The 16119-nt window shown below is 41.0% G+C and overlaps 1 protein-coding gene across 3 annotated transcripts in view; it reads left to right on the top strand.

Moving 5' to 3' along the window:
• The window catches only part of GIPC2 (GIPC PDZ domain containing family member 2), a 76542-nt gene that overhangs the window by 41512 nt on the left and 18911 nt on the right, over positions 1 to 16119 (top strand). For all 3 annotated transcript variants that reach the window (XM_014740030.3, XM_070267473.1, XM_070267474.1), the window contains exon 3: positions 3082 to 3262. In XM_014740030.3, the coding sequence (XP_014595516.2) occupies positions 3082 to 3262 (181 nt within the window). The remainder of the gene's footprint in view (positions 1 to 3081; positions 3263 to 16119) is intronic.

Below are 16119 nucleotides of genomic sequence, written 5' to 3'. Positions count from 1 at the left end.
TACTGGAATGAAGCTTGTTGTGAGGACTAAATGAAATAACTGTTCGCATTGTTAAATGAATGTTAGTTTATCATTATGAAACAAGGTTTGAGGACAGTGTTGAGAGGTTCAGCAGCACAGATCTCAAAGGTTCAGCCAGCAGAGCTGACTGTGGCAGGAGGGCATGCAGCTCAGACAACCTTGAATCTGACAAACAACCTTGGATCTGATGCCTAAGACTTTGAAGAGGGTGGGACGCTGCCCTAGAGGCCTGCTGATCTCTGTGCTGAGAAGACAGAGTTCTGTAAATATAGGGGATGGAATGATGGACGATACTATAATAATGGTCTGAAATGGTTAGGAACCTCGAAGTTTAGTCATGTTGTAAATCCTATCTCCAAAAAATATTTGTCTTCTCTGCTTTTTGCAGCATTAAGCTCCAAAGCCAGATGGGACAAAGTTCCAAGTGTTATAGAGAATGATATTGTGACTCAGTAAATATAAGTATAGAATTAATGCCTCTCCTTTTTTCTTCCTAGTCCTTTGTTTCCAAGTAGCACTTTTAGCAATGTTATCAATCTCTATCAAGTTATGATGTGATTATCAAAGTATATTAGATTTTGGAATCTTGTCTCAATTGCTACCTTTAGTCTATGCACAAGGGAGGCCAAGGCTTGGGTACCACAAAATATATAATCAGTGTCTCCCACTTTGCTTCTACGTCTGGTCCACCTTATGGTTCTCTTCTCCAGATTTCTTATGTTGATTTTCCTGTCTCTTCATCCTAGATCCTTATCCGCTGCCCCTGATGATTACATATGCTCTGACTCTTCTCTTGCCCACCTGGATTCTCGCCTTGCTGCCTGCTCTGACTTCCGGTAACTGCCTTTCCTCCCACCGTCTGGGCATTCTGCTGGTGACCTCTGTGGCCATTCATAGGTCCAGGCAAACCTAAATTTCCATTACTCTGACTTTTAATTTATTGGGAAGATTCATACATATCTTTAAAATCTCTCAATTAATTTAATGTAATGCTTATTTTTAATAAAGTTATAACAATGTCTTAAAAAACTAAAAATATGTGATGGGACACTGAAATTTGTATAGTGTAGTTGACAAAGGAAAAAAATGTGTTCAGAAGGTATCAAGAGATAAATTAGAATTAAAAATTAAGAAAGCCATAGTTAAAGATTTTCACGTTCTCTAATGGCTTAAGGGTGATCAGGTGACAGAATATTTAATAGAGATTTTTTCTTTGTTTTTTAGACTCTAGTCTTTTGTTTAATCTTGCTTATTTTTCTGTGACAGTTTAGAGACTCCAGTTGTACTGAGTGGTGTGTTGTGGTTACTTTTGTTTCTGTTAGCTTATAATGCTAATATGGACTTATAATAAAACAACGTCAGTCAGATTATGAAGTTTCTGGTTTCTTTGCTTTATAATTCACTATTTGTAATTATAAATAATGAGCTCTGTTTGAGTTGGCATTATTGTTTCATTTGCACAAAGCCTATTAACAGTTATTATTACAATGAACGTAGCAATGTGCTTAAAATTTTGAGGTGAAAAAGAAACCTCTTCTGAGTTTTGGTATTCAGTCATGCACCACATAATGACGTTTCAGTCAACAACGGACTGCGTATACAGTGGTGGTCCCATGAGATGAGTACCATGTAGCCTAGGTGTGTAGCAGGATATACCATCTAGGTGTGTGTAAGACACTCTGTGATGTTCGAACAGCGACAAAATCACCTAAGGATGCATTTCTCAGAATGCGTCCCCGTTGTTAAATGACTCATGACTGTATAGTAATAAAATTTAAAAATTAAAACTGCCTAACCTTCCTAGGTTAGCCTTTCACAATTTTTTTTTCCTGATAATATGGAGACATGCTGGGGTACGTGAGGTCAGTTTTTCTCTTAACTCTTGGACACAGGATCAGTCACCCTGCTGATTCAGAGGACGGTACTCCTTCAGCTGGCAAGAGTGGGGAACACACGTGCTTTTATTACACCATAGTAGCAACCCCTAATACTTCTGTCCTGTCATTCCCGTGAAGGATTTGTGACTCCTGAGGCAGAGTGTGGCCTTCGTTTTGCCCCATCCCTCACTCCCTTGGTAGAATTTGTACAACTTTTGTAGGGCTGTAACCTGTATGGAGATTTCTGGAGCTCTTGTCCCTAAAATCCTTTCAGAAATTCTTGGTGCCGTCTGTCTTAGGGAGTCTTAGGCCTCATTTTGAGACTCTGCACTATAGATTTATTGTATAGAAGTAAGATAGATTTTAAAAAGATCAATTTGAAGTTTTCCCGTGGATCCTAAGTTCTCCTCACCTGAAATATATAAATGAAAAATGATAGTCTAAAATCACTCTTACTGGCTCTCCAAATGGTAACCACACCTGTCCCTTACCAGTTACCAGTGTTCTTAGCTAAAGTTGTCCCAGTTCTTGAATCACTGCATTTGTAACTAAGGTTTAAAAAACATACTCAGTAGAAGAAGCTCAGTCTCTGTTCTCATGCAATGGGCCTCAAGTTGAAATGCTTCAGCAGTCACTCATGGAGGGACTTTGCTGGGCAGGCATTGTCTAGGCACAGGGCATGCAGCGGTGAATAAGACCATCTTTGTCCCCAAGGATATCACAGTTCAGTAATGGAGGATGAGCCATAATGAACAATCACACTAGGGTGTGTTGAACTTGGCAAATTCCTTGATCTTCCTAACCCTCAATTTTCCAGATCTATGACATGAGAATCTCATAAAGGTTGTTAGAATTAAATGAGATGACGAATGTTAAGTGCTTAGCTTAGAGCTCAGCATATGTAGCAAAAATTACTATAGAGGTATGAGAGTGGCACCTTCCCCAGTCTTGGGGGAGGTAGACTGGGGGATGTCAGGAAAAGCTTTTCAGAGGAGGCGGTGGCTGATGGAGCGGAATTCCGAATGAGGTGAGATGGTTGTCCTTTGTTGCCTTGGCCTTCCGTCTTTAACTGAACATTAAACTGCACTGCTAATATGTCAATATATTGTATATGATGTCTCAAGAGCATGAAAAGTAATGTTACACAATTGTATTTTATATGTTATCTTTAATTTTCTTTCAGAGAATTAAAGATGGTAGCACAATTGACTCAGTTAAAACAATCTGTGTGGGCGATCATATCGAATGCATAAATGGAGAAAATATCGTTGGATGGCGTCATTATGATGTTGCTAAGAAGTTAAAGGAATTAAAAAAAGAGGAACTCTTTACATTGAAGTTAATAGAACCTAAGAAAGCATTTGGTAAGTTGGTTGTGTGTGTGTGTGAAATGTTCCCTTCCTTGGCTTATCTTTCCAAGAGAAATGAGAACTGAGAAGTGGTGCCATGTACTTTTAGTCTGTCGGTTGAGAACATAGAAAATGATGGACGGCACTATAAGGGAAACAGCTCTTGAAGGAGAAAAATATTGCTAGAGGGACGTTTTCTAAAGGACGTTTGGAGTTACAAAGTCTAATAATGTCCAGTGACTTTGACTTTGGGGCTATTCCAAACTCTAAGAGAGCACGTTGTATTTCATTCATCTTGCTGAGCAGTCGGACATTTGATTGAGCTCTCTAAACTTAATAACTGCTGTTCATAGACCTCAACGGCAAAAACTTTAGTTACACACAGAATTGGTATTTAAAACAGTTATCTAGTCTATTTTAAAGACTTCCTTCAATACTTTTCCTCCATTGGCATTTTGAATTTGGCAGCAGGGGATGATATGAGATTACTTCCACTTTGGTGTGGCATCTGTACTTGCTTGGTTTTAGCCATGGCAGCTGTGTTCCAACTGTTGTTCAAACCCCCAGGGCCACCTCATCTACAGGAAAATGTGCCAGCTTCTCTCTCACTACCCAGCACTATTTTAATAAGCCAAATGATGGCCTACTGTTCATCACTGTTAAAATATCTTCAGAATAATCATTCTAGGCCTGCCCTTACTCATCCATGACCCCACCCACCTTATGTTCTTTCCTTTGCTTATAGAATGTAAGTATTCCTTATAGTTTGTCTCTAATGGCTGTTTTTCTCAGGGCACTTAATGGAAATGGTGGGAGAATCCGGGGGGTCTGGGGAATTACATTTCCCCTCCCTTGGTGAGTAAGTGACAGATCCTAGCCATGTGGAAGTGGAAATTTTCTCTGCTTCTAAGTGATTCTGTGCCATTTAATAGAAATACAGTGTAGGTGATATTACTTGTGGGAGACAGAGTTCCACAGATGATGTAAGAAAAGGATGCCTCATGCTGGTGCTGCTCCCAGAGAGACCATTCTAGGAATCAATGCTATAGACACTGATTCTGCCTGGCGCGTTGCAACATCTGAGCTCCCTTCCCCCAGAAGAAGTGGGCAGCACCCAGCTTTCTACCCAGCAGCTCCTTTAGAAATGGCTTTGTTTGCTCACCAACTCCTCAGGTATCATAGCATATAAACTGATAGGATGTAGGCAGCTTGAGATAAATATTCTTATTTGATTTAGACTCTTTGTAACTCAGTCATTCTCTTACCACAACTCAAGGAATATAATGTCTTTCTACAATTAACTCTAACCTATAATCTATTTTCCAGAGTTAATCTTTTCCCATTTTCTTTCCTATCGTCTGCGTCTAAATCTTGTGGTTCCTGTATCTTTGTAGAAAGTTGCTGATACACCTTAACTTGGATGCTAGGTTGGTGTTAGTCTTGGACTTTATGGAGGCTATTGTATTTAGTTATTATTGCTTCATGATTAGATTTTTTCCTTCAATATCTGAGACACATGTAGCTGGTTGGCGTACTGCACTGCCTTATGTGCCTGGCTATTATTGAACCTGCTTTCTGTTGCCTCATATGAATTCCGTGGACACATTTGAGAAGGAACTGGGTAAGATTTTCCTGATGTGGGTATATTATTTCAGCATCCCAAATTCTGGTGGTGCTGTGGGTTAGGATATGTGGAAATTGATTTTGGAGCAGTGGTAGTTTTTTATGTTCCAAGGTTTCTATGGCAGCTTAGCTCAGCTCAACCCAGCTTAAATCTACTGGTCTATGTGCATTTGCCACTCTGGCTTGGTCCTTGACTCTGGGCCCTAGCCTAGGGACTTTCCTCTTAGAAGTAGGCCTTGCTGCTCTGCCCATCCTTCAGCCCTTAATTTTGCTACTTATCTTTTTGCCATTATCTTTTTGCCTCTGGGGTAAAGGCAACACTAGTTTGTTCCTCATCCTCTGACTTCCTCCCAGGACTTGGCTCTGTTGGGGAGGGGAGATAAATTGGGAGGTACTTGGAGGATCAGGCCTCCCCAAATATTCTTGGTGTGAATCCTGTCTTTCGCTGTTTCCTTCTTTCCTGTGTTTTCTAGCATTATCATTGATGCGTTGGTTCAAATTTCATAGTCCTTTGTGACTATCTGACTCGCTACTATCTTGGATTCCTACCCAGAGAAGAGGGCCAGTCTAGATGGGGCAGAATTTTTTCTTCTCCACATTCACATAGGCCATCTTGTCTGAAGCTGAGTCATTTCTAGGAGTTTACCAAGAGCTGTTAGAAATGGCCATACACTCCAGTATTTTGACACTTTTCTACTAACTTCTCAAAAGATTTAGCCTGTGGAGGCATGTGGACTGTCCCCCAAAATACGGGATGGAGTAGTATAGTTGGCTGCTTTGCAGTGGCATAACAAGGATGATGAGCACATGAATATCTCAGCCATGGATGGGAGAATCTTTACTGCCTGCTCCCATTTCCATATTTTAGATCCACCCCTAGCCACATTCCACTCAAGGGACCATTATATGTGCCAAGATTCTTTGATTGAGAGCTACAAAATAAACACTTCCTAATTTAATGAAATTTTTGAGAAGACTATCAGGTAGGTCTCAGAAACAGAGACAGTGTCGATCAAGCCTTGGGAGGGTCAGGAACTAAGGCTGTTTCAGGGATGTGTGAACCAGGAATATTTCATGGCACTGGCGTAATTGATTCCCTTCAATTTTTTCTTATCTTCATTTTACTCCACTCAGGATTCAAATTCCTGTGAGGGGGGTACTGATTAGGTCACATGCCCATCTTGATAGTGGGGAAGGTAGGCTACATCATTGATTGGCCCACCCAAATCACACAGAACAGTGAGGGAGAAGTTTCCTTTTGGGTAGGAAAAAAGTAGCAGATGTCCATTTTACCATTTCTCCTAAGCTGTTAACACCTTGTTCTTTGGGCAGAGCAGTGTTGGTTTTCTCTTTACTTCAAATGCGCCTCTAGCCATACATGTTAATTTCAATCTAAGTGTATCAGAATGGATCTGGAGGGAGGAGGGTATTGTCAATTGGCTTTGGGTGTCTGGTCTTAAGGATTTTATTTTTCTGCTCAGTGTTGGGTGCCGTATAAATGGCTGTTTGGCAATGGACTAGCTAGTGACCATGATAGCATCAAGCTTTCTTTCAGAGAAAGAGTAAAGCCACATTCTTGGTGCTGGCCACCAGATTTGGAAGGGAGCACAATCCAGATTTGGACTATAGTTTGGGAAGGTCCTTTATTTATGTATCCCACAAGTAATTCATTAAGAATCTGCTGTGTTCCAGGTACTCCACTAGCACAGCTGATACTAAGAAGACTAAGCTATATCTCCTGTCTTTTGAGGAGCTCACAGTTTAGTAGAAGGCTGTTATGGACTGAATTGTGTCACCCTAAAATTAATATGTTGAAGTCCTAATCTCTAATACTTCAGAATATGACTGTATTTGGAGAAAGGGTCTTTGAAGAAGTGATTAAGTTAAAATGAGCTCATTAGGGTGGGCCCTGATCCAACATGACTGGTGTACTTATAAGGAGAGGAGATTTGGATACAGGCACACATAGAGGAGAATGACTTGTGAACATGAAGATAGCCATCTACAAGCCAAGGAGAGAGGCCTCAAAAGAAAGCAACCTTGGTGAAAGCTTGATTTCAGACTTCTAGCCTGCAGAACTGTGAGAAAATAAATTTCTTTTGTTTAAGCCGGATGGTCCTTTCTTATGGCAGCCCTAGGAAGCTGACACAGAGGCTGATAGGCCAAAAAAAATTACAGTGCAATTCTTTGACTATGGCAGTAGAGCTTGGGCTTCCTAACAATCTATAAGGTACAGGTTGAGTATCTCAGCAGTCCTCTGGCCTTGGGCAGATGGCAAGAACATACTGATATTTTCATTCAATAAATATTTGAGCAATTGGTGTATTCGGTCTTAGGGTGCTAATTGCCAGGATAGTAATAGTCACTGTTTCTTGAGAGTCTGCTGTACTCTATCACCATACTACCTGCTAGGTATGAATAAGATCCAGTTCTTGCCTTCAAGAACCTCATGTCTAGTGGGTGGAGATGGATATGAAAGAAACTCAATAAAGAGTGTTAGAGGTGCTAAAATGTACTGGAGATATACAAGTGGGAGACATCAAGTCTACCTGAGGAGTTCAGGAAAACTTCCTGGAGAGGGGATTTGAGCTGACTCTTAAGAGGCATGTTCAGTGAACAAATTGGGGAAGGTTCTCCTAGGGAACAGGAATAGAATAAGCAAAGGTGCGGAGGTGTGGAGCAGTATCGTATGTTTGGGAACACCATATATGTCAGGGTGGTTAGAGTAGAGGTTATAGATAGTTGCATGATAAGAGATGAAGCTCAAGAATCAGTAGGGACCAAATAATCAAGGGCCTTATATATGAAGATAAAGAGCGGGCAATGGAGAACCAATGGAGGGGTTTAGGCAGAGGAGTAACATGATGAGGCTTGGATTGTGGAAAGAGATTTTGGAGACCATGTCAGATGGAGGGGTGGGTTATGAGATAGAGGTCAGGAAATCCATAGATTCCATTGTGTAGGTGGAGGAGAGAGAAGATGAAATCCTGAATTAAGGCAATACCAGTAGGCATGGAGATAAGAACTAGTTCTGAAGAATAGGCAGTGGTGTGTTGGAGCCGTTTGTGCACATCTCTTCACAGCTCCGTGTTCAGTAACATCAAGTTGGTTGCTTGAAATTGGCTATGGTGGGATTTACATCACAGACATAGGCAAGTGCTGCAAGTGAGGGCGTTTTTAGCCTGGAGAGTTGATTTAAGTTAGCTATTTACCTACGTACCACTGGATAGTAAGAAGGTAGGATTGGTAACCCATTGGAGGAAGAGGTAAAGGAAAAGAGATTGCAAAGAACGACCCACAGATTTGTGGCTTGGGTTGAGGGATTGAGTGTGGTGCCATTCCTTGAGATGAGGAAAAGGAATCGATTTGGGTGGGGAGATAGAGAAGAGAGATTGTTACTTCAATACGTTTTTGAACCTGATGAGTTTGAAATCTGTGGGAGAATTCAGTTGGAAACGTGTAAGAGGTAGATGGATGTTGAGGATTGGGGCCTAGGGAATGGGATTTATAGGTAGTTTGAAGCCATGGAAATCTGGTAACTCAGAGTAATAAGTGAAAAAGACCAAAGCAGAGCTCTGGGGGGTACTCCAGCATTTAAGAGGTAGAAGGAGGAAGAGCCAGCACAGTGAGGAATGGCCAGACGTGGAGGAGACAGCTAGCTTCTGGGTGGCCTTTACCCAAGCACCCGAGAACAAGTCAATTGTCCCAAGAGCAGGTGCTCCACTGCAGCTTTCTGAAGGTGGCTGTGGGGCTCTGAGGGAGAAATAAAGGCCATTACAAAACACACCCTCACAATCTCCTGTGCTGGTCAGAGGTTAAGTCACTGTTTTCATCATCCAGTGGATCTCAACCAGAGTTTAGAACACAAAGTAGGATAGACTTGAAAACTTCATAGTGCTTTGTGCCTAGTAAGGGTAAATACTGTTTCAGTTACATTATGTTTGTTTCAGTTATATATATATATATATATATTTGTGTGTATTTATGGGTCCTGATATATATATATTTCTCACTGTGGGTCACAGCACAAAAACATTTGAAAGCCACTGGTTTAAATGACTCCCTTGCTAAAAATTTGTAGTTTATAGGGGAAGCTTTCCCATACCTAACGTGATTTCTCCTGGTCAGCTGCTTTCTGATCCAAATTTTCCTTCTTCTAGCCATGAGTTGATGGCAGCCTTCCCAGTCCTTATCAAGTATCGGCTGGAATGTGTCTAGTGATATTTTTTTAGGGCATGGCTCACTTCCTTTCCCCTTTTGCCAATGAAAAGGAACATGTCTCTACAATGAGCTCAACCCTGCAGAGTTTGCCCTGTAAACCTAGATTTTCTCAAGACTATAAAAATCTGTTCTTCCATTTAACTGGCTCGAGGACCAGTTCAACTGGTTTGTTTCCTATGAGGCCTCTTAACTGCAGAAAAATAACTATTAAATCTATGAGGCTTCAGTTCAGTTTTACTTAGATGAGAGTCTCTCCTCGATTTGTCCTGGAGAATTTCTTTAATTTGTGATTATTGCCCTTTATGAAAAGAGGTTTGTGGAAGGAGACCTGAAATGTTTCTGTAAAGTGTTTTCAAAATCAGAAAGGGAGTTGAAAGAAAAAGTTTACCTCCTAAAGCATTAATAATCTTTGTTTTGGGGTTAGGTTTGGCCCCAGATCTCTGGGCTGTCTTCTTTTAGAGGTTTCATTTCTGTGCTGTGTGTCCATCAGAATAGGATGTTCAGTATGTGAAGGACTTCTGAGTCCTTTGAGTCATTCACAGCTGGAAAACTCGGACCTCATCTTCATGATTCAGCTTCACTGGTGTGCTCATTTTCAAAGACTAAGACTATTTCATATTTAGAAACTTTGGCTTTTAACTTTTATATGACTTTTTAGATAGACATTTCAAACATCTGAGAAGTACTTTCTATTTTTCATGCTATTTCTAGTAAAAAATTTTCAACCAGCAAACACTTTTGGTACCTTTTCATATATACTGAGTTCTACAAAATATCCTGGGGAATATGAAAAAAGTTACAAAAGACAAACAAGGGGCAGGTAGTTAAGTATGTCACCTCTGTCACATATGGGCATATGTGATAATGTGACATTGGGTGAATTACTTAAACTTTCTATGCTTTGGTTTCTTTATACAAAAAGTGAAGATGGTAATAGTATTGCCACATTGGGCCATTGTGAGGATTAAACGATCAAACATATGAAAAAAATCATAGCACAGTCTCCGGAGCATAGTAAGTCTTCAATAAAAATTAGTATTATGAAGGTGTAGCCTTTTCTTGAAGGAATAATTTTGGAAACAAGATAAACCCACGTGAAACAGGAAAAACAGTGTAGGTGAGCTAGTGATTGTCAAGTATTTGTTGAAGACTCTGGCACTGTTCCAGATCCTGGAAGACAGGATGGTCTCATATCAAATAATGCAATGTATCAGTATCTCATTGCAGTAGCTGCTATTCACTTTTCTAAGTACTTTCTAAGTAGGAAATCGCTTAATCCTTATAACCATACAAATCTGTGCTTTGTCCAAGGTTTTAGAGCTAGCTAGTGAGAGATGGGGGCAGGCTTCTAACCCACGAAGGGAGCCCCCAGAGCCAGCGCTCTAGCAAGAGTTACAGATGAGTCAGTATGTCGGCTGTCCTCAGGGAGCTTACAGTTTACATAAAGAGGCAGGTACTTTGAGAATCAATTCTATTAATGGCAGTAATAACCACCATTTATTGCACGCTTATTAGAAGCAATAGAATGCAGTGGTTAAGAGCATAGACTCTGAGCCGAGCTGCTTGGGTTTAACTCATATCTCTGCTGCTTATTCCCATGTGAGTTTGGACTAGGTCCTGACCCGCTCTGTGCCTGTTTACTTATCCATAAAGTGTTGTGAGGATCAAATGAGTTATCATATGTGAAGTGCTTAAAATAGTGCTTGGTGCATAGTGCTACGTAAACGGAAGTCATTACTCCCAGGACTATTGCTGTTACTGCCAGATTTTGTCATGCCATTCCTGCGGGGTTTTCAGATAAGTAAACTGAGACTTTGGACAGTTAAATACCAAGGGAAGGTCCCTCAGTGGCGGGCGGGAAGGGCAAGGATAGTATTCCAGTCCTGTTTGCTCCCAAGGCCTGTGTTCTTAGCCTTGTGTTACTGCCTCTTTAGAGTATACTGCAAAGTTTGGTGTGTGCTGAAATGCGGATTTAAACAAAGTGCTGTTCAGCTGAGAGTTGACTTGTCTATGATTGGGAGGGGCTCTAGGTTTAGAGAGTGATGGGGGCTGGGAGAAACGGTAAGATTGGGAAGGAACTTCCCCAAAGAGAAAGCCTGGGATGAGTGGTTTATTGTAGGTCCCACCAGTGTCCTGTTCCCATGGAACTCCTCGTGAGAGGTGACAGGATGCCGAATAGAGTTGCATAGAGATATGAGAGCTTCAGAAGCTGTGGCCTTGCAATCTGGGGTGAAAGGCCCTCTGTGCTCTGGGCTCAGCCTGCAAGCGGACAGGCTGACTTAGCCAGAGAGCTTCAGGGTAGAGTCCGTGTGGGCCTGAGCACAGCATTAGGCCTCTATATCTCAAGAGGGGCAGAGAGACTTCCAAAGCAAAAGCCAGACTCAATTTCTCACCAAACCTGTGGAGTGGGGGCCTCCAAGTCAGATTCAATCTGACGTTTGTTATCTTCAGAATTGTGGAGTAAAATTTTAAGTTCACTATAGAAGTTTATTTATTTATTTATTTATTCAGGAAGATTAGCCCTGAGCTAACATCTGCTGCCAATCCTCCTCTTTTTGCTGAGGAAGACTGGCCCTGAGCTAACATCCATACCCATCTTCCTCTACTTTATATGTGGGACGCCTACCACAGCATGGAGTGCCAAGTGGTGCCATGTCTTCGGCCCAGGATCCCAACCAGCGAACCCCGGGCCGCCAAAGCAGAACGTGTGCACTTAACCGCTGCGCCACCGGGCCAGCCCCAACACTATAGAAATTTAAATTGGTGTTCAGAGAAGGGAAAGATATGAATAGGCTGGACTAAGTGAGAAAGATTTCTAGAGAAGATTGCACTTGAAGATGGCCTTGGCAGATGGGAAGGAAAATGTAGACAAGGGGGGTTTCCTGTGGGAAGTGTTCAGGGCGGTGAAGAGCCTACTCTTGTAGGGACTGCTGCAAATCAGGCTACAAAAGCAGCTCCAGGCCTTATTAAGAAGAGCTCTGAAAATGAGGTGGGGAACCTGAGCTTGTTGTAGAGGATAATAGGGGATCATTTAGATATCAGAACTGAAGAATGCCATGATGAAGTAGATTTGGGGGCATTAAGCCCAGAGGAGCAATGTGGCTATATTTGACTAGAGGAGAAACCCTGTCTGAGGCCACTGCAACAGTCAGGAGTAAATGATAAGGGCTGGGGTTAGGGTAGGAGTGGGAATTTGAGAGAAAGAAAAAAGCCTGAGTAATATTGCGAAGGCAGAAATGGGGTAGGAGGTGGGTTGATGCTGCTCAGCTAAAGGAGAGAGGAGGAAAGGTTCAGAAGAAGCAAAGGTTGCTCCCTAGGTTTCTATCCGGGGAGCCTGTGAGGAGAGTGATCATTGGGAATGAGGCAGTTGGGATGCAGAAATAGTTTGGGAGAAAGTCTGGGAGAGAAGTTCAGTTTTAAATGTACTACATTTTATCTGACCGTGGTACTCTCGTATATTTTTTGGCAAAAGTTTAAAGTGCTCATAGTGACAAATTTTCGGGGGGTAGAACATAGCACTTAATCATCTTTTTATGCAGTACAGTTTGTTCTGCCCTTCTTATATCTAGCTGGATGTTGGCTTGACATTTACCACAAAGATGCCATGGGAGAAGATAAATGAAGAGCCAGTTCCCTTTTGTGGGCGTGGCACGTGTTAGATGAATATTGAGTGTAAGTGATAAATGTGTTTTTAATGAAAAGAACCAGCTGGAAAAAGACTCAGGTTAAATATGTTCTCTTTTCTACTCTAGCTGTAAACACTCATTAAAATTGTTTTTTGTTAGGGGGCCAGCCCTGTGGCTGAGTGGTTAAGTTTGCACGCTCAGCTTGGTTGGCCCAGAGTTTGCCAGTTTGGATCCCGGGCACGGACCTAGCACAGCTCATCAGGCCGTGCTGTGGTGGTGTCCCATATAGAAGAACTAGAATGACTTGCAGCTAGGATATACAGCTATGTACTGGGGTTTTGGGGAGAAAAAAGGTTTTTTTTATTAAGTGCTCATGTTTTTAATCTGAGAAAAGTGAAATTATTATAATCTACTAAAAACTTTGTTATCTGAATTTCCCAAGATGTTTACCCTAAACAGTGATTGAGTTCTTAGAACTATAATGTTTTTTAAGGAGTATTTGGAATTAATAACAACCATGAATAGAAGGTAAATTATAGTCTCCAGCTGTTTTTTTTTTTTTTTTTTTTGAGGAAGATTAGCCCTGAGCTAACTACTGCCAATCCTCCTCTTTTTTCTGAGGAAGACTGGCCCTGAGCTGACATCCATGCCCATCTTCCTCTACTTTATATGTGTGACACCTACCACAGCATGGCTTTTTTTGCCAGGTGGTGCCACGTCTGTACCCGGGATCCAAACTGGCAAACCCTGGGCTGCAGAGAAGCGGAACGTGTGCACTTAACTGCTGCGCCACTGGGCTGGCCCCATTTTCAGCTGTTTTTAAACTTACTAGTTAAAATAGCAATATAGGATGAAGGGATCAAAAATGCTAATATGTAAAGTGGCTCCTTTGATATAGCTGAATAGTATGTATATAATGTAACTTATTAGAAAAACAGCAATTATACCAGTAATACTTATTCTGCCAGAGGGTATTTGTATAATGAAGGTTGTCATTTAACCATAGGAAAACAGATCTAACAAATTATACTCAAAATTGTGGTCAGGGTATGTTTTCAGAAAAATCTAAGTAGATAATCAATTCCCTTTATATATGGAAAAATGTTTGATTTATTCAGTGAAAAGGCAGATTACAAAAGAATGTACAGTAATACCCCATTTTTGTAAAAACTATCTTTAAATGTGGAAGAAAAGTGAGTCTCAGTGTAAGTGTATGAAAAGGTTAACAGTTGTTATCTTTAGATGGTGAGTTTATGAATGACATTTCTTTCTTTAGGCTTTTTGTTTTTCACATTTTAAATGTAAAAGGAACATATTAATTTTCATAACCTGAAAACAATTATTTTAAAAGAGGAAGTCTCGTATTCCTAGGCTGGGAAGTAGAGAAACTAGATCATTCTCACTTTTAGTCACTTTGTAGTTTTTAAGCATATGATTATTCTCATTTTAAGCAGCTTTCTTTAATATTATTATAAATGGTTTCATGTGAGAAATGTGGTAGAATATTGTTTTGACTCTTTAAATTGGTTTTGGTAACTACTTAACTTTTTAAAGGCTAGGGGAAAAATATATGCAATAAACCAGTAATAAAAGTGAACAATAGTGTTTAGTTTTTTTTGAATCCCCATGGTGAAATCATACTGGAGTATGATAAATAAAAGGGTAAAAATAAAATATTTTAGCTATCACCCTTTTTAAAAAATTTCCTCAAATTGGAGTCTAGAGGTTTGTAATCTTTTTTGTAACGTGGTCCCCTCTGGATTAAAGCTCTGTGGAGCCTTCTTCCTGGAGATGCATATTAAGTTTTGCCCATGATTTCAGGGAGTTATAAAAACAGGGCTGGGTTTTTCTCAAATGATACCTTAACTAAAGAACAAGAAGATTTTGGGCACAGTTATTCCACTTTTGACACTTGTCATGCACTGTTCAGTCTCATCAAAGGAATAGTTAAGGGCACCTTGTGTTTTTTTATGGTGTTGGTTGAGGTTTTGGCAGCCCTTTTGGTTCAACAGGCAACAACGGCGCCTTACGCACGTGGCGTCTGGGACTTGCCTCCTTTTCCTTGCTTTTTATCTGCCCCAGCACCCTACCAGCTGAATTAAAACAAATGAAAAACCCCCGACTTCTCTAAAGTCTGAGAAATGTCAGAGAGAGAAAGGACACATGAAAAAAGGGACTGTGCAGTTAAAATCTTAAATTCTGGGACACAAACTAGATTTGATGTCAACTATTCTGAGAAGTGTGTGTGTGTTGGGGTGGTAGTAGGGCGGGAAGGACACGAGCTGTTTATGGACCGTGCCCTTGTGTACGTCCAGGCGTTTTTGGAAGAGTCGCTTTGCTGCTTAGACAGAATTCTGTGTCTGTGAAGGGTCTTCCCGTTGGAGATGGTGGAAAACCCTAGCGAACTGCCTTATGCAGAGAAAGGAAGTAAATCAACCGTCCGAGAGTGATGCTGGCGTTAGCAAAGCTCTATGTAGGGCCCATACGGGGTGATCGGGACTCAGTTTCTGGCCCTTTCTCTCTGCTCTGCTGCCCAGGCATCAGCTTCATGATTTAGATATCATCTTAAGTTTAGCTCCACGCTGTGTCCCAAGATGGTGGTCAGCAACTGCTGGGGCCATCCGCTTCCTTATTCATATAGAACGGGAGAGAAGAGTGTCCTTGCCTCAGAATTTCTAGGAAAAGTCCTTAGATTCATTCTGACTTAACTGACTTTGGTCACATGCCTGCCTTTGACACAGTCACTGTGATGAAGGGCATCAATTGGCTTGGCCCATTCATGTGTCCCATCCCTGAAGCTGGGAGCAATCAGCTTCCCCTGACCCACAGTGACCCTCAAATGACCAATGGGTCCTGAGAAGACAACCAACTAATTAATGTCTGTTTCCAGTGGCAACTCATAATCTTTAATAGAATTAAACTTACCAGTTGGCTGTGACCTTGGTGAAATTGTTTCACTTCTCCAAGCCTTGGTTTCCTCAACCATAAAATTACGATAGTAATAACTGTCTCATATTAAATGCTCAGTTAAAAAAAGACATTACCTTTAACTTGACTTTCCCCAGCCGTTCTACTTTATTGTCCCTAGATGACGTTTCGTGTATGTGTGTTTATGTATATTTCTTTGAAATAAGATTGCACTCGAAGAATAATAGTAGTATAAGAAACAGCGTATAATGCTTGATAGCCACTTGTAGAGAGAAATTACACTTGAGAGGTTGTCTGAAAATGCGAGCCGAGAACTGCGGGCTCTGGGTAAAGGTGTGGACCCTACCTATTATTGCTTTGTAGCAATGTGTCAGTCTTCAAGAGAAACTTAAAATTTGAATTTTTATGAGAAATCACCCAACTTCTAAAAGTTGGCAACTAATTAAAAAAATCTAAAAATCCCTCATACCCAAG

Source organism: Equus caballus, chromosome 5, assembly GCF_041296265.1.
Source record: "Equus caballus isolate H_3958 breed thoroughbred chromosome 5, TB-T2T, whole genome shotgun sequence".
NCBI classification, from domain to species: Eukaryota; Metazoa; Chordata; class Mammalia; order Perissodactyla; family Equidae; genus Equus; species Equus caballus.
Note: the sequence above shows the minus strand (reverse complement) of the source record. Positions and strands in the feature narration are given on the sequence as shown.